The 19,184-nt window shown below is 36.6% G+C and overlaps 1 protein-coding gene across 1 annotated transcript in view; it reads left to right on the top strand.

Moving 5' to 3' along the window:
• The window catches only part of dre4 (SPT16 homolog, facilitates chromatin remodeling subunit dre4), a 78,117-nt gene extending 72,326 nt beyond the window's left edge, over positions 1-5,791 (top strand). Inside the window, exons 17-20 of the mRNA XM_089095395.1 lie at positions 925-1,105; positions 2,287-2,377; positions 5,018-5,246; positions 5,630-5,791. Coding sequence (XP_088951521.1) covers positions 925-1,105; positions 2,287-2,377; positions 5,018-5,246; positions 5,630-5,708 — 580 coding nt within the window. The 3' untranslated portion in view covers positions 5,709-5,791. The remainder of the gene's footprint in view (positions 1-924; positions 1,106-2,286; positions 2,378-5,017; positions 5,247-5,629) is intronic.
• The last annotated feature ends 13,393 nt before the right edge of the window (positions 5,792-19,184 follow it).

The following is a 19,184-nucleotide window of genomic DNA, read 5'->3' as shown; positions in this document are numbered from 1 at the left end:
CAAAAATGGCTTCGGGTTGAAATGAAAACTTCACTAATGGATTGTCCATAGCTGAAAATCTCACATAGGAGAAGTGCAATCTCCCATCTTGACCAACAAGGATAATCACACGCATGGTTACAGTTCTGAGAAGTTATTTAAATTAGCGCATAAATTTATGCATATAAATAGATAAGCAACAAACTAAAGTGCACGAGTTAAAGATTTGGAAATTTTTGGAATAATAATTTCAAATCTGCCAGGAAAAGGTCGGAGCTGTCAACCGTAGCAGAAGAATTAAGGGGGGGAGGCGACACGAATCCTACGAGGACCCATCAATGAACTGCCCAAGGTGCAAGTGCCAACTGATATAAGTGATGTCTGAATCCCTAAGGCCCAGTACAGTGAAGTGGGAGCCAATGTGTAAAGGACGAAAGTTTGAGCCCTGAACGATGCAAGAGCCAAATGTCCGAGCTGTTGACTGTAGCGCATGAAGGGAGTGTAAAAAAATAACAAAAACCCGTTTTGTTGGCAAAACGTACCTATTTTTAGTGTTTTTCCTATACCAACATTCTTTATTATTTAACATTCGGTACTATTTGCATATTTTTGGCGGATTTCATTTGAAAATTGTGCCTCATCTCCTTAACAACTTCATCCGTATGTTTGTGGGGTAACTTGCCTTAGGTGGTATTTAGAACTAGCTCCCCCCCCCCCCCAGTGTCTGTGTGGTGCCAAACACATACAGCTTCTAAAAAGATACCCTAGGGGGTTGGCCCGAAAGACACAAACTCCTATAAAACTGTCAAATTTTTTTTCTTACGGTCTAACCCCCCCCCTTCTTCCTCCTCTATGATTGCTAGACCTGCATACGTTTTTTGTTCTCTACTGTCTAACAAAATCAAAACGCCAATGATCCATTTTCTAATAAGCTTCTTTTCCCAGTTCATGTGACATTCGTTACACTGAGGGAACACAATCTCTTAACTGGACAAAGATCATGAAAACGATCACTGAGGATCCTGAGGGCTTCTTTGAAACAGGAGGCTGGAGTTTCTTAGATCCAGACTCTGGCGATGAAGCAGAAGTTGAAGACGAGGAAAGCGAGGAGGATGAAGCTTATCAGGTAAAGTGTTTCTCATTTACCTCGCCTGTATCTCTTACTTTCTCCTTTTTAACGTATTCAGTATATTTCTCTCGGTTCCTAAACTTCCTTCTCTCTCTTCTTTTCCTCTTACTCTTTTTCTCTTTCTCTCTCTATTTATCTCTTCTGAAAAAGGACAAGTCCTATCAATTTCTGCTAAAATATTCTGTTTCAACCCCATATTCTTGTCAGCAGACACGTACTTAGGAGTAGGGGAGGTTAGACATCTGTGTTCCTTCTCTAGAATATTATGATTTCACCCATATTGTCCGTAGCCTAGTATAATCTGGCTGGTTCTTGTGTTTTGAACTTAACTTTCTATGTGAAAAAGGGAACATGTTTCTTATATACAAAAAAATTGTGTAAGTTAAACTGCAACTAATTAAGTTTTTTTTTTTTTTTTTTTTTGCTTAACCTTTCGTATAAAACTTGCTTGTTTTACATGCAATTGTGGATAACATTTGAAACTCTGGAACCTTCCTTACGGAGAATTTTTGGGGCAGCTCCCAGGACGCATAAATTGACCTCCCAAGTCCCAAAGATGTCTGTTTTAAAAAATCATAAGAAAATATATACTTTTTTTTTATATTTAGCACTGTTGAGATAAGACAAATACTCTGCTTAATCGCCTAAATTCTGGGAATTGGTTTAAGAGGAATTAAGTTCGTTTGACATTGTCTTTTGGAAAAATAAAGGAGTACAAGGAATTTAATAGTACTGTCCCGTTCTTTGGTTACGCTTTGGGCCTGGCTCTTATTTTGTCGTCTCCAATCAAGATTAATTCGCCATTCAGAGCTTGAATTCATGACTTTTTTTTCACCGAGTTAAGCATGAATTAAGTGTAAGTGATTGTTTTACTGCTGTAATATTTTAATCGCTCTTCAATTGTCCTTTATTTATTCTTTTTATTTTAATTTAAAGTAGCGTTTTACTACAGTAAGAAAAAGGAAAATATATTTTATTTCTCTATTTTTCTTCTATTTTTATATAGTAAGAGTCAAAATTTATGCTTTTTTTTTCTCAGAATAGTCTAATTACTTTAAGATTTATCAATCGGATCTTTTTTCGTCTCTTTGAACAAAATGCGTATAATATGCGCTGGCCAAAAAATATTTGTGTATTTAAAACTAAGTTGAATATTTGATAAACTTATTCTTTTTTAGCCATCTGGTTCAGAAACTGGTGAAGATGAATCAGAAGAAAGTGAATATTCTGAAGCGGATTCCGATGTTTCCAGTGATTATAGCGGTAGTGGTAAGAGACCGATTATTATATCCATAATCTACTTTATATAATTGATAGTATCGGTAGGCTAAATATCACTTGGTCAATAATTAAACTGAAAACCGTGGCAATGCTTATAGATTCATAGTTTTTTTTTTTTTTTTTTTTTTTTTTTTTTTTTTTAATAGTAAACGGCAATATCTCGTTATACACACTGCGTGCAATCAGTAGATATTATTGAGGTTTACATAGCAATGTATTTTTAAACAATTTGAAACAAACTTAATTTTAATAGTTTACTTAAATTTAAATTAATCAAATATAAATTTCAATGTATATTGGTTTTAAAAGAAAGTTTTAAAAGAAATTTAAAAGAACGCAAAACTAATTTTATGCGTAGTTTCCTGAATGTGTCTCGCTTTGCTTCACCACTTGGGGACCAAGTTGGAACTTTTATGAAAAATTTTTCCTTTTTTTTGGGTGGGGGATGGGGACACGCTATTGTTTCTCCAATCCTCACAAAAGAGTGTAGGTTATGGGATAGTATAGGTTATTTTGTATATATTTACCTTTTTTGTTACTATGTGGTTGGTTTTTCAGTTTTCACTGTCATTTTCACTTGATTTTGGAGAATTGGCTTCAACTTTTCCCCCCTCTCTAGGATTTTGACGGAATTACGCCACTACCCCAGACTCCCTGCAGATGCTGTGTTTGTGATTTAACCCCAAAAGAAATAAAAACTAATAGACTAGGACCTGGTATATTTTGTGAGGGGTTTTTAGACATTAGATAATCTATTTCAAATTTTTCGCCCCTAAAATTTCTACGCCCGGAGCAATTGCTTCCTCTTTGTTTTTCCCTCTTCGGTGCCTTTCGTCCGACTAGTAAGGCTAAAATGTATTGTATTTTATAACCACTCGCTTGTGAAATATCGAAATTCAACGTAAAGGTTTTCAGCTGATCAAAGAATTAATGTCTTTTAGAAATAGTAGAAGAAAGATATATATTATTTAAACGATGTTTAGATTAGGAGAATATTCATTCAACATTTATTTACAAAAGCTGCCCTAGTATTACATATTGCTCTCTAATCTAGCTCGAAAAAGGAATAGGTTTTATACTATAAAAAAAAACTTTTGGGAGGAACTTAACCAGTAAGGTGTGAACGATTTCAATTCAAATGTGTACATGGTCTTGGGAGGCACTTTAGCTTTACCAGTAAGGTGTGAACTATTTCAATTGAAATGTTTGCATGGTCTTTGGAGGCTCTTCAACTTTACCAGTAGGGTGTGAACGATTTCAATTTAAATATTTACAGGGTCTTGGGAGGCACTTTACCTTTACCAGTAAGGTGTAAAAGATTTCAGTCTAAAGGTTTGCACGGTCTTGGGGGGCCCTTCAACTTTGCCAGTAAAGTGGGAACAATCTCAATTTAAATGTTTGCACGGTTTTGGGAGGCCCTTCAACTTTACCAGTAAGATGCGGGCGATTTCAATTCAAATGTATGATCTTACAGAAGCTTTCTTTTTCTTAAAAAATTTCGCAAAAAAAAAAAAAATCCTTGAAGATTGGAAATATGTAAGAATAGTGTTAGAGCTTCTCTTTACAGCTATTTATGTGATTGGTTTTGGTCCCTTAGTTTTTTGGCATTTTCTTGGCTATCATGAAATTTGTTTCTCCTATGGCCTGAGAAGGGCGAAGTCTGTGAGAATGTCAATCAACATTTGATTAAATTGCACTTTTTCTTGTAAGAAACCTGCCCTACATCATCTTTTCTTTTGTAGCTGGTTGACTGGCGACTTTAAAGCTCCTCTTTCCCCATTTTTGGCTACTTGCATGAATACTTAAGCCTCATTGCAAAAACAAAGATAATATAAATAAGACCTTAGTATTTTGAGGTTTAAGAAACTGGTTTTTTATCATCATTTTTTTTTATGTAGATGGTTATGACACTGCTTTCCGATTCTAAGCTAGAAATTTCGTAGCTTTTTTGTAATATGGTGTTTCTTTTTTTTCTAAATATCAATGGTGATTGATTTGTTTATTATCTAGAAAAACGAATTATAGTGTAGTGCAACTAGATGGGGCCAAAGATTTTATTTGTTTAAATTGACAGTGCTTTTTTAGTACTACTGTATAAGCTTTTTCTCTATTTCACATTTTCTGATCGAACCTCTGACAATAAAAGTGTAAAAGATCGATATTTATTTCGCGATAATGGAAGTGGGTTATTGGGATGGCCGTGCATAAAGATTACTGTGCAACTGATTTCCATTTTGGGAGTTTTGCTGTATGGCCTTACAACTACCGGGCACGCTTAACCATATATCCCAGAAATCCATAAGATACTAAACTGGAAGCTCTTTCTTAAATTCGGTAGGCGAGAGACTGACGTCATTCATCTCACAAGGGGACGGAGTTTTTACAGGCTTTTCCTATCTGATCCGCCGCTTTCTTAGACTGAATTTTTTTTTATGATTTAGGGCTAATTGAACTTCTGACATTTTTTTGTTTTTTAAGCTAAACTCAAGTAAATAGTAAAATTCTTCTACGAATTAGACTTTTCTGCAGTAATCCATCTTTTAGATTCTGAAAATTAAAAAAAAATTGTGCTGTAAGAAAATTATTCTGAAGTATGATTTGTTTTAATTTTTCCCCTTTTTTTTGTAGAAGATGAAGAAGCAGCTGAGGAATCGGGTAAAGACTGGTCTGATCTAGAAAGAGAGGCGGCCGAAGAGGATCGTAAGCGTCTAACTGGAGACTACGAAGAGGAGGACAGATCATCAAAAAAGAAGAAAGGATCATCTCATGATAAATATGATAGTAAAAGGTCAAAACATTCGTCTCCGAAGAAAGATAAACATAAAAGCTCTAGCAGAGACCATGACCGTCACCACAAGTGAGTAGTATTTTCCCCCACTCCCCTCTTTCTCTCTCTCTCTCTCTCTCTCTCTCTCTCTCTCTCTCCCTCCCTCCCTCCCTCTCTCTCTCTCTCTCTCTCTCTCTCTCTCTCTCTCTCTCTCTCTCTCTCTCTCTCTCTCTCTCTCTCTGCTTTTTCTTAGTTCACGTATTCTTTTTATTATTAATTTTTCAGGTTTTAAGAATTCCTAGAAAATCAACTGACATCCCTTTTTCTTTTAGATTAACGAAAAATGATGATTTAATGTATATTTTTCGTAGATATACGTTAAATCCATTTGGTTTTATAGAGGAATCAGTGCCCCATGCATCTCCCTAGCAGTTGACGAATAGACAGTCTAATTTATTATATATTCCTTTTAGGAGTTCCAGCTCATCTTCAAAAAGAAAACGAGAAGATAGCGAGAGTCGCAAGTCACCCAAAAAGAAGAGTAGAAAGTAAATTGAAAACTATATAGTGTCTGTGCTTTTTTACTTTAATTGCTATTTTATAATTAAATAGAATTAGATATTAGTTAACTTCGATTGCCACCAGCGGTTTTTATTTTATTAATTTTCGAGAGTGGAACTGGATGGAGTGAATGCACATTAGTATAGTCGAGGTAGATAATTTGGTTGCTAAATAATTTATAACAGAAGGATCTTAAAATATTCTGTTATTTTAGGTTGGGGTTGACTCTGAAGAAGATTTTAAAGAGAATAAAGAGCATAATGGTGAAGAAGGTGCGCTAACGGATGAACAATTACAGACTGGTAGCCGCTGATCCAAATTTCAAAATAACCCGCGTAAAACCTAGTAGTGACGTACTTGAGGAAGAGGGCAGTATGCCAACCCTTAGTCCAATGAATTCAGTTGACGCTGAACCTAAAATGGTTTCTGGTTTAAAAACCTAAAATTAAAAACTTATTTAAAATTCTGATCCCTTTTAGGGTCTTGGTGAAATCCCCCTGTGTGGAATATATTTCTCGGAAATAAGATTTGTCTTATTCAATTAGCTTAGTTGTACATCACCCTCTGATGCAAACAACTTTATAACTGGGGAAGCTTGTTTTCTAGCAGCTGATGGGTGCCTAGAAACACTGTTGAGTTTGGGGTTAACCCTGTATGACCAAGAAAGTAAAATGTTATCCGATACCAACAGTCTATTTTCAATTAGATCTTTCACTTTCCTTTCGAGAATCGGATCTTCGAACACGGGTTGATCTCGTCTAGTGCATCAAGCGTTGTGCATCAGTGCATCTAGTGCATTAAACTCGGGGTTGAAACTTCGAACCCGCTGGAACTAGACGAAAAACTTGAAACTAGATGAGAACAACACGTGTTCGAACCCGCTGAGCCTGAAAACGCGGCTAAGATTGTTACGCGCCTAAGTATGCTCATAACTATTTTCTTCAGCCACTTGAAAAGTACGATTTTTTCTTGGGAGTATTATTTGGATTTATTACGTTTGTTTGTATGAGATAATAAGATAAGATTTATTGCTGAAAAATGGCTATCACAAGCCCAAAAGGGCCGAATTCGCACTTTAGCGTCAAATACAGCAAAAAAAGAACAACAAAAACAAACAATCAAACAACAACAGAAAATTATAAAAGGGTCAATGTCAAAAACGTTAAAAACAAAGTACAAAGTAAACTCATAAAATTAGAAGGCCAATCTCAAGTCAGTAAAAATGCCCCCCCCCCCCAAAAAAAAAAAAAATCGTAAAATTAACAAGGGGATAAAGTAGAATTAAAACAAAAACATAAGTTAGTTGGTGACTAACAAACATAAATATAAAACCCCCAAATTTGAAAAATGGGAATTAATTAATAACTATGAGGTAGAGTGAGTGAGGGGGGGGGGAGGCTGCGGAGATTCAGTGGTTGAAAATGTCAACTATGTAAGTGATAAAAGTTATTATATATCTTTCAGTGCAAACTCTTATTGGGGCGAGAAGGGGGATTTTTGTTGACACAGAACGCGGGAGGCGGGGTCGAAGGGGTGAATATTGACCGGGGAAAAGGGGAGTTGTGAAGGGCATTGTTAACAAAACGCAAGGTAATTTTTGCTCTCCTTTCCTTAAGGATGACAAGATTAGCTCTCCTAAAAAGGGAAATATATGGTACTTTACCCTCATTGAAGATAATTATTAGGCACCTTTTTTGTACTGCCTCTATTCTGTCCGACAATTCAATGGAAATGCCAGGATGCCAAACAGGACAGGCGTACTCAAGAGTTGGGCGTACAAATGACAGGAAAATCCTCAAACAGTGCGATTTAGGGCATTTAAATTTTTTAAGGAGTTTAAGGAGGGAAAATGCGGCATTTGCACGTTTTAAGATGTCATTAATATGACAATCCCATTGTAAGTCACTTGAAATGGTAACACCCAGTAATTTCATGGTAGTAACAGACATTTAAGGGGGATAACACGGGAGAAGGAAGGGGGAGCTCTGAGGACATTGATACTAATGACAGTTGACTTCAAAGGGCTGTAAGTTAAATCATCTGTAAGATGTTCGGCTGATATCAATTCTGAGTCTTTCTTTGGGTTGTCGATAGGCTTTGCGATACATATCTCTAAGACATTAAGATCATCATCGAATATCCACTTCGTCAGAACATAAACCAAAAGGTGATATATAAGTGTAAGAAATAAAATTGGACCTAAGAGGGTTCCTTGGGGCAGACCATTATAAATTGAGAGGGGATCAGAATATACATTCAGGTATTTCACGACTTGCGTTCTGTTAGAGAGGAAAGACGCAATTATTCTAATTAAATAAGGGTCAACTTGAAAGACATTAGAAATCTTTTCTAATAGTATATTGTGGTTGATTAAATCAAAAGCTTTTTGCAAGTCAACAGCGATAACCTTGAGCCAGGTATTGGGTTTTTCGAGTGTGTTGTATATTGTGTCTATAAGGTGAACAAGATAGTGGGTAGTAGATGTAGAACGTAGGTTTCCGAATTGTCTTTGGTCAACATTTGGGATTATTTTTACTTTCAACCACTCAGCTAAAAAGCTTTCATATAACTTCGAAAAACTGGAGTAAGAGTAATGGAACGGACACCATCAAAATCTTGATTATTACGTTTCTTTTTTACGGGAGTAATGAAACCTAATTTCCAACAATTTTGAAATTTACCAGTAGAGGTAATTTCATTAAAAAGTAAGGACAAAGGCTCTGAGAGATTGTCGGCAAAGGCTTTAATTAGTACAATCGGAATGTCTAATGGACATATACTACACTTTTTAATGTTCTTAATTTTTGCCTCCACATCCGAGGGCGAAATAACAGGAAAATTGAGAGAGCACAAATCATAAGGAGAGTCAAAAGAAAGGGGAGGGAGGTTTTGAACTATGGAAGAAAGAAACCTCTTCAGATCATTGACTATAACTGAAGGGTCTTCTTGGAAATGGAAATCTATATTATTATGTGTTTTCCCAAAAATTTTCTTTATTCTATTGTACCATTGTTTTGGCTTTGTAGAAAATAAATCCTGGACTTTGCATTTATAATATGAAGGATCTGATCTATCTTTTTCTTTTTTTATATGCTCATCCAGTAATTTCGCTTTAGGTAGTTAGTCATTCTATCTTGGAATATATTTAGATCCGATTAGTTTTTTTCAGTCTGGTAGTACTCTCTGGCTTTTATTGAGCAATATTTGTTACTTTTTTCACAGGGAAAGAATTTATGTATTTTGTTTTAATCAGATTTTGGAATTCGGAGACTTTAAAACTAATGTAATTTTTTCCTTTGAGGGCCAGCCAGTTTTCATTGGTAATCCAAGATCCAAATGTGTAAAGGCCATCATTGGAAATTGGGTAATAGGAGAACTCAGTAACAGAAAAAGCATGATTAAAGCTGCTGAGAGGCTTCATTAATAAACAAAAATGATAACTTTTTCCTAACGGGGGCAAGGGGACAGGAGGGACCTAGAAAGTCTGCATATTGGTGCAAATCAAGGGTTGAAGGTTCTTTTGTTGTTTGTATTTTCACTATTTGTTTTAATGTCAGGAAACTATAAAGGTGATTTAACTTTAAATCGTTAGCATCACTTACTAAGGAAATACTGGCGTTTGGGAATTTGCATAGGACAAAGTCGGCACTACTGTGCAGTTGTTGGTAGAATCGCTGTCTTTGCGCAGCGCTTTGATTTGGAGAATAATAGAAGCAGCAAAACACAATCAAATTAAAGGGGCGTTGTGAAACTTTGGGGCTTACATTTGCCAAAATGATTTCATCGTAATCTGAAAGGTTGGGAGTATGAATTAATTTAGGAAAGAGATAATTATTTACAAATAATAGTATTCGATCTCCCTTTTTACCTAGGGGGTGATCATGGGGACGAAGTTTTATGAATTGGGAGTAGTTATTAATTTTCAATAAATCAGGGTTCTGTGCTTGTACCTCAGTTACGGCAATTGCATCAATTTTGTGTACTTGACAGAGGGCCTCTAGATCGATCAATTTGTCGAAATTCAGGCTTTCGGCGTTCGTAACAAGCAACTTTGGGAAAGTAAAACGGTTACTAAAGAGAGCAATTTTTTGTTTGTTAATTGTGGGAGGCAGTGGGGGGTGGGGGGAACGTGGATCTGGGAGGGGAGAGCCATCTTTTTCGGGATGAAGGCTGGAATTTGTTAGAGAAGCAGGAATAAAAGTCGGGGTTAGACCGGGCTTGAGAAAAATGGAGGACAGCGGACAAATTATGGGGATATTATTAAGTAGGGATTTGGGGGGACATAAGCTAGAACTAAAACACTGGTTTACACTAAAGTCACGTAATTCGATGCTTCCATAACCCGATTGGATGGAAGTAGGGTCTTCTTTGTGGTGATAGAATACGGTGGGGGTCTTAAATTCCCCGGAATGAGCTGGTGGTGGTGCTTCAATGGACACTGGTGTGTTACTTGACAGGCTCGGTGACTCTCGTTTTTTGACAGAGTTTTCTTGGCACTGTTGGAGGGGGGAGAATTTGTTTTCGTTGAGCTGAACTGCTCGTAGTATCTCACTGACCTTTGATGCAACACTACATTCATTCTTCAAATAATAATTCTTGCACAAGCAGCATGGTTTCACAGTCTACATTGAGAGTTCATGCTGCAAACTCCTCTTTTTGGATATAATCTCATTCATACAGTAAAACTGTTAATACAATAAAATATATGTGATTCCCTATGGTTTTTATTGAATTAATTTCATAATCGGATTTGGACTTGAAAATAGCTCACCTTGAATTTAGATTATATTATTTGACCATCATATTACATTGACCTACTACATATATATTTTGATTGGAATATTAGGCTGTCCCTGGCTGTGATAATTAGACTGTGCAATGACCGATCAAAATAGGAAGATTATTTTAAATCCGTTACTGAAGTTTGTCATGAGGTCTATCCTTGATGGTGCGAAAACTGATCTGATTCTCTGAAAAGCTGTAAGTTTGTTTGATCATGGTACTATCATCAGTGCTAAAGAGTTTCTGTATAAGGAGCTGAATATTCAGAGCCGATGTGTGAAACATGCAAAGGATGAAGATAATGTATTTGACATTTGTAAACAGTTAAATCAGGCGGCAAAAGATAATTTGCCTGTTCCCACTTTTGTTATATTCTCACCTTCTGAAATCCCAACAATTGGGGAGGCAGTCTCGTCTACTTTAGTCTCGAAAGTTAATGAACTCTCTCGGAAAATTGACGGCTTTTTAGAGAATGCAACGCATTCAGGCCCTGTTTGGCTAGCTAGATTTGATACCAACGTAACAATAAACCCTGCCCCAGCTCCTACGTTTGCCGTTGTACTAAAAAGCTGTCCTGCAAACCTGACCTCACCTAATGCTCGCAAAGACTTCGTCGATAAACTTTGCCCTGAGGCCTCAGGTGAAATAATTGAACTTAAAAAATCGGCTTCGGAATGGAAACTTGTTGTTAAGTCAAAGCGTGCATCGAATAAAATTGCCAGGAATGCTAAAAACAGTACCTCGGGTATCTAGGTGAGTGTGAAATCCCCACTGTTTATAGGGATCCTGAAAGGCGTACCGATCGAATACGATGGGAATCAAGTAATATCTCTTGTACCAAATTGCGTGAAAGTTTCACAGTGCTAAAAGTCCCGAGTGTTCAAGGTCTACTTTGAGTCAAAACAAAACCTGGATCAGTTCTTGGAAGTTTCTGTGAAAGTTGGCTACGAAAAGCTTTCTGCACAAGTATTTGTATACCTCCCGAAGTGTTGTCTCTCGTGTCATAAAACTGGGCGTCTGGCCTCACATTACTCTCATCGGGCGCTCTGCTCTCGCTGTGGATCATGTGGTCAAACCTCTAACAGTGCCTCTCCGTATTCAGAAAAAATATTCTGTCTAGAATGTGAAGTTGCCGGCCATACTTATTACAGTGTAAAGTGTCCCAATAGCAACGGTCAACTAGCAAAGCCCATGGTATGACATGGATGTGTCTGCTACTACGCAAGCTCGTACTTTCGTGGAATATTAATGGTGGACTTTTAGTCAAAATTCCTGTGATAAAAGGGAGTCTTAGTTTAGGCCTTCTGAAAATTGACAATAATTTTACTAGCTATTCGGTGCCCGCTAAACGATCCGCTTCCAGTGGCCACCCCTCGGGTGGTATTGTGATGCTTGTTAGGACCTCGTGCCGGTCGAGTATTTTTGATTCATGTGATTTTTTTCTTGCTGTCCGTGTAAAAGAGGATGCTATTGTAAACGTCTATCTCCCGACAGATTACAGCAATGACCGATCGGAATTTTTATTTACTTCTGCGTTTGAGAAACTAGGGTCTTGCCTTTCAAAGATTCGCTTGTTATGTAAGTGTTGTATTATTATAGGAGATTTTTACTGTAATTTAACTGACGCCTCGTTATTGCGTACTTCTATTTTGTCTGGTATTTTTGACGATTGGCTTAGGATATTGCCGAAAGATCTTGATTACATTTACACACACCATTCAATTCACGTGTCGAACCTCGACCATGCAGTTTCTTCTATAAATTTCCAAGTGTCACCGGTTCACGTCGATACTTATTTCCAACTATCAGACCACCTTCCAGTATCTGCATCTATTTATTTTCCCTCTGCTCAGTCTACTCCAACCACACAACCACAAAAGCCCCACGCCCAATTTTACAGGGATTGGAAAATATTCAATAGGATCTTTTTGCTGCAGTTACTAATTCTGTCCTAGATAAAATTAATGTCCCGTACCAATTGCTCATAAAACATCCGCATGTGGATGCAATTGAAATACGATTGTTGCTAGATATCTATCTTGCACAAATTTACCATGCTCTGCGATGCGCAAAAAAGGCCAGTATACCTCTTAAACATATACGTCGGGGTGTCATAAAGCATTGGTCCAGTAATCCGAGCCTAGTTGAAGCTTGGAGAAAATCCAAATTTTGGTTCCATTTGTGGCTCCGGTGTGACCATCCTCGCTCTGGCTGGGCTTCTGACATTCGTCTTTCTACTAAAGTTTGCAAGAGAACTATCTATCCACATGAACCAGATAGTTGAAGAGACATCCCAGCAAGCTTCTCTGTCCCAACCTTCCTTCTGGAGAAATGTATCAAGAGATCCTCATAAGTTATTCCTGATTCCAAACGGAATTCGTACATCTCTGCTGAAAAATTCCCGCTAGATGCAACCCTATAGTCAAAAATTGAAGATAAGTTTGATCCATATATGTCTGGGTGTCTAACCAAAAATTCTATTACTTTGGCGGATTCTATACTGCGAGCAATCCAACGCCTAAAGCGTATAAAACCTTCTGTCATCAATAAAATAAGCGCTCTTTACATTCTGCATGGAAGCGAGCTGCTGGTAAACCATATTGCTCTTTTAATGCAGATGATTGTTACCTAAGGAGTTGTACCGTCTTCTTTCTCAATCGGAGATCTCACTCCAATCTCGCTACCCAGTGCTCCTCCTTCCGCCCTATAATAGTAGTGGCTACTAACTTCTCTGAGCGTTTTGAACTTTTGTTCCTTGGCCATCTGAACCCAAAACGCTATGTCCCACCTTAACAATTTGGATTCCAACCGCGTTTCTGTTGTTCTCACGTTTCGTCGGTAGGTGCGAATGGATTGAACAATGCTGATACATCAGGTGAAACTCTCGTGTTGGCCGGGCATGATGTTCGTAAAGCGTTCGACTCTCTCATTCACGCCACTATGCTACTCCATGCAGCAAAACGTGGAATGAGTGAGCCCCTCATATATCAGAGCCCTTCGAGACATGTATTATCGTCTTAAAGTTCGCCTAATACTTCACCCATTAGCTAAAATTGACGGCTCTCAAGTCTACGCACCAACCCCTAATATTTTTGTCAATGCGAAAAAGGTACCCGTCAAGGTGCTATTTCTTCCCCTTCATCCTTCAATAATGGAATTGTTGATGCACAGTCAGCTGTTCCCACATCATTCATCTTTGCCGGTCTTGATTTATCTCTCGTATGTTATGCAGACGACATTCTGAATGTGAGCCATACTATCCAGCGCATTAGCGAGATTTTCGCAACGCTACCATCTGAGTACGGAACACTAGGTCTTAAGTTCAATGCTGAAAAGTCCGAAGTTGTATTCTTGAACTGGAAGCAAGCGTCGCCTAGGGATATTCCTCTTGGAAATAGTAGGAATAAGCCAGTAGATCATATCACCCACCTCGGTCTTCCCATTGGTTCGTCAGTAATGCGCACGTGACAACTATTAATTGCTCACATTGAGCGTGGAGTTGGGTTATCATATGCTTCTTTTGTAACTAATAAGTTACGGTTCAACCACCATCTTCTTTCGAAACTTTTTAACTATTTCGATCTACCAGATTATCTGTACATATCGACGTTTTGGAAAATGCTCACAAATTCTGACAAGTCAAAAATCCGTTCAGCTTTCTTCCGGTTCGCAAAATATCTTTTACGTTTTCCCTCTTGGACGCGCAATTCTTATCTAATTAGAAAATTCAGCATTGCTGACCCCATTATAGCTGTGGAAAAGCAAATTTGTGAGTATAATCCCCTTTAATGAAGTTGAACCATCCCTGGTCGTCAGCACAGACCCAGTAGCTAAGATGTATTTGTTGTGGTTTTTTTTTCTAAGTGTTTTTTTTCGTGCTTAGTGTAATAGTGGCAGTTTTTAAACTGATTGGTAATTAGCTCTCTTTTTGTACGGGTTCAATAGAAATGATGCTTGTTGTTCTCGATCTTGATTTCCATTTTGTTTTGATAATATATTGCCTATATTGATAATAATTTGATTGTTTATTCATTATCGGCTTTTTTAGCATGTTGCTTTAAGTAAAGTTGTAAAAGGATCCGTGATTAAATAATTTCCTTGTTTCTGTTATTTATATATTTTCGACATAACACCTTTAAATTAGGTGTTGTTTTCTTAGACCACACTGCCGTTCTAAGACGAACAAATAAACTTTCAAATGGGGATAAATCCATTTATTTAGACAGTAAAAAAATAGGTACAAAAGTCCAGATATTTCGGTCACATATACAGCGACCGTCTGCTTTCTATTGAAAGAGGGCGAAAGTGTTGTTTAATTGTTTTTTCCGTTTCTTGTCATATTTACACTAGTTGATACAATTATCTATAGTATATCTTTTTTAATTCACTGCTCATTATTCGGGTTATTTTTTTACCAATTGCAGCTTGATGCACTGATGTTCATATTATTTACGTTTGTTCAATATCTAGGAGCCTAAAAAAAAGAAACATGTCGCGTACCTAGCAGTGTATAATTGAGTTTTTCTTTCTTGTTTTGTGCAATTTGCTCTAAGAGCTGATTTGGATCTTAGCTCCAGCGTTCGTCACTAAAAACCATATGTATAACTCCTATGTTTATTTGTATTGCTTTTTTTTCTTATTGCTCCGTCTTTTCCTCTTTTGTATGACGGGTTTTCCAATAAATAATAATAATAAATGATGAATATGTCCCAGCAGTGTTGAATTTTGGTTTTACACAACGGTATTAAACTTACAAACAATAAACATAGGTTCGAATCAAATATATTTACTTTATTGTTATAATTACACCGGAATTAAATGAAAAATCAACTCGAAGTTTATTTTTAGTTCATTATTTCTAGTATGATATTAATGAACTTCGTGTGTGTTATAAAAGAAATTGTAATCGGATGCGATTTGCAGATGTACGGCCTTTAAGATAATAAAATGGTGAATCACCTACTCATCTACAGGAGAATCTCAAGATAAGTAAAAATAGTATTATTGATGGTTTTCATTTAATAAATTAGTCCTGATTTATTCTAAAAAAGAACTTATTATTTTTGATCGGTGAGTAAGGGCTACTAATAAGAAAAACTTTCATGAAATTAATACTGGGAATCATAAAACCGCAAGAGTTGTCAATATCGTCATTTAGGAATTACTAGAGATGAAATAATAGCTTTTTGAGCTAATGTAAATTAGCTTAGCTTCAAATTAGTACAGAATACAAGTTTTGTCTACTGCTTAAAGGATATTTTTCAATTTCGAAGTTCGAAGATTATTGAAAACTTGTTAATTCCAATACACAATATTGCCCTATAGTTTATTTAAATACCTTTTTATGATTATCTCTTGAACGTGAGGAAGAAAAGAGAGTAGAGATTGTATAGAGCATTTCATTTCTCAGTCTCAATAGTATAGTATATTTCCTGAAATGGGATTTTCAAAGAACTCATAAAACATATACTTGATATTTATGTTATTTTTCTTGTGGAGTGTAATTAAGAATACTGTTCTGTATGGCCTGTTTTTTGGCTTATAATAAAAATTATTATTATTATCATTATTATCATAATGCGCATCCAGGTTGTCAAAATGGCTTATCTGCAACATCTCAGGAACGGCTAAAGGTAATTTGAAACTTTCGAGGAATTTTGTTTCAGGAATTATCACGGGGGAGAGGGTAAGGCTAAGTCATAACAGACTATGTGCTTCCACTTTCAAGGAGTGCTGAGGGGAGTTTTAGAACGAGAAGACACTATGCACATACAGGTCGTGAAAATAGCGCGTCTGAAATATCTTGGGAATCCTTTGGGGTGTCAAATTGATATTTTTAAAGAAGTCTCAGGGAGGGGAGAAGAGTAGCAAGTGAGCACAAGCTGTATCACGAAGGAGAGTATAAAGCTGAATCAGAAGACACTGTGCATACACAATATAATATTATATCTGCAAAATCTTAGGAACAGCTTGAGGGATGGAGTTGAGCCATTCAGACCATCGGAACAGCATATCTTGAGTATCTTACGAAAGGCCTGCGGAATAAAGTTGCAACTTCAGGCAGTGCTTGGTAAAAAAGGAAGAGAATGGAGCAAGGATCCTTGAAATTTTGAGTTTGGGGAGGGAAAATAATTTCGTCTCTAATCCATGAAAACGTTTGCATTTTAAGATCCTATCGCACTTACAAATAATACAGTTATTTTCGAGGTCAATCAAAAGACATAATTTTATGCCAAGCTATCACAATAGTACATCTACAACATCCTGAGGTGTCAGGCCGAAACTTTCAGGGGGTGCTGGTGAGGAGGGTTAGCCGTATAACTATAGCGCAATTGACAGTTTTGCCTTAGAAGATTTAGGGGGCAGTAGCCCTGCTCTTGTTTGTTGTAATTTTTGTTTTGGGATCATCTGTAACAAAATTTTTTATCCTTTTTAGGATAATTATTTATTTTAGTTATATACTTTTGTATGGAGATTCAATTTGGCTCTACTGTTAACTTTGGAGGTGGGATTTTTTTGGGTTGAAACCTATAATTAAATTCTAAGTTTCTGTCAAAAGGTCCATTTCTTAGTCAAATCCCATTTCCTTGATAACTATATTAATTCTGAATATTCTGTCAAAAGTCCATTTCCTAGTCAAATCCCATTTCCTTGTTAACTGTATTAATTCTGAATATATGCTGTAATTCTCTTGAAGTTGACAGATTAAAATAGAGCAGTTCTGTAAAATGCCCTGATGTGTATCTGCATATTGTGCTGAATATAAGTTACCAATTTAGATTACTTCAACCAGTTCGAATTCTGTATCTGTCCTCGCCATATGTACATTCACTGTATTATATGTATAAATAAATATTTTATACTCTAAACATAAACTATGTGATGGTTAGAGACTCTAGAAATCCTCCGCAGACTCTAGACATCCTCCACCGGTAGAACCCAGATAATAGGCCAACGCTACCATATGACCCCAAAGAGAAGAAGTCACACTTTACAGAGAAGTAGACAATTCACAGAGAAGTGAACCCAGAAAGTTTACAAAGTGGTGCAGCGGTTTTCGCCGGAGAGGATTGCAGTTCATACCATTTCAATCTGCGGTTGTTACATATCAAGTTAACATTTTCTTTTGAGCCCCGTCACCTACATTGTCGTCGGAAGTTTCTTAACCTTCCAATTTTGGTAAAATTCAACTTTTTCAACTGTAATTGTGGCGTAGAGACTATCCACTGAAAGCCGTGTTGGCTCGGGCACAATTGTATTATTGATATGTGCTAAAAAACTTTTCATCGTTTGACGTCGGAAGTTAAAAAAATTGTTGTCGTGTGCATCGTCAAAGATTCCAGCTCCAGGTTCCAGCTCAGTTTCAGGTTCCAGTTCAGTTCCAGGTTCCCGCTTCAATTTAAGGTTCCCGCTCCAGACTCCAGTTTTTGAGAAAAAGTGAAGAACGTCAAAGGACAATTTACGAAAGTAAGTCATTTAAAGTAATGCAAGAAAGTAAAGTAATGCATTTTAAGTTCGCACGCGAGTAGGAAATCTGTTAGGAGTGTTGAATAACGATTTTGCCTAGTTTTTACAGCGTTGACTTAATTAATTTGTTTTACTCATATTTTTTTCTCTCGTTTAAAATGAGCGCAATTCCAATTTTAGATCCTTCAGATCCTGAATTCGATAAAGATATTGCTTCATCCTTTTTGAAAGAAATAAGAAGTAAAGGTTTAAATGCCCCTTTGAATTTTGATTCTTCAAGTCGGGATTATAATCCCACTTCAATCGTAAAATTTTTGACTACTGTTGGTAATTTAATGGCCAAAGAAAATGCCACTGTAAGAAGTAGTGTAAATAGGGGGGGAAAATCTGTAAACTTTGCAAGTGGGTTTTTCTGGGTTGAAACCTATAATTAAATTCTAAGTGTCTGTCAAAAGTCCATTTCTTAGTCAAATCCCATTTCCTTGATAACTATATTAATTCTGAATATTCTGTCAAAAGTCCATTTCCTAGTCAAATCCCATTTCCTTGTTAACTGTATTAATTCTGAATATTTGCTGTAATTCCTTGAAGTTGACAGATTAAAATAGAGCAGTTCTGTAAAATGTCCTGATGTGTATCTTGATAGTGCTGAATATAAGTTACCAATTTAGATTACTTCAACCAGTTCGAATTCTGTATCTGTCCTCGCCATATGTACATTCACTGTATTGTATGTATAAATAAACATTTTATACTCTAAACATAAACTATGTGATGGTTAGAGACTCACGACATTCTCCACCGGTAGAACTCAGATAATAGTCCAACGCTACCATAAGACTCCAAAGAGAAGAAGTCACACTTTACAGAGAAGTAGACAATTCACAGAGAAGTGAACCCAGAAAGTTTACACTACATTTCTTTGAAAACCCCTTTTTACACTTAATTTCAATAAAGGAGAACTTTAATACTTTTTAAGCGCTAATTTCCTGATGTAGAAATCTGATAAAAAACAAACATATATTAAATAAAAACCCAAATTTTAGAAATAAAAGTAAAATGTGATAAAAAAATTTTTTTAAGTTAACTTCTATCAGACAGCATTACTTTTATTACACAGTACATCTGGAAACTTACGGTTAAACAAATTTCCCAGCAATACCTAAATTTCCGATGCCAGGTGAGACGTAAAAACGCCTTGTCCTGCTGCCAAGCAAA

This window comes from Artemia sp. Qi Xiang Cuo, chromosome 10, assembly GCF_049724085.1.
Source record: "Artemia sp. Qi Xiang Cuo chromosome 10, ASM4972408v1, whole genome shotgun sequence".
Lineage (NCBI taxonomy): Eukaryota > Metazoa > Arthropoda > Branchiopoda > Anostraca > Artemiidae > Artemia > Artemia sp. Qi Xiang Cuo.
This window is presented reverse-complemented; position numbering and strand designations above follow the sequence as displayed.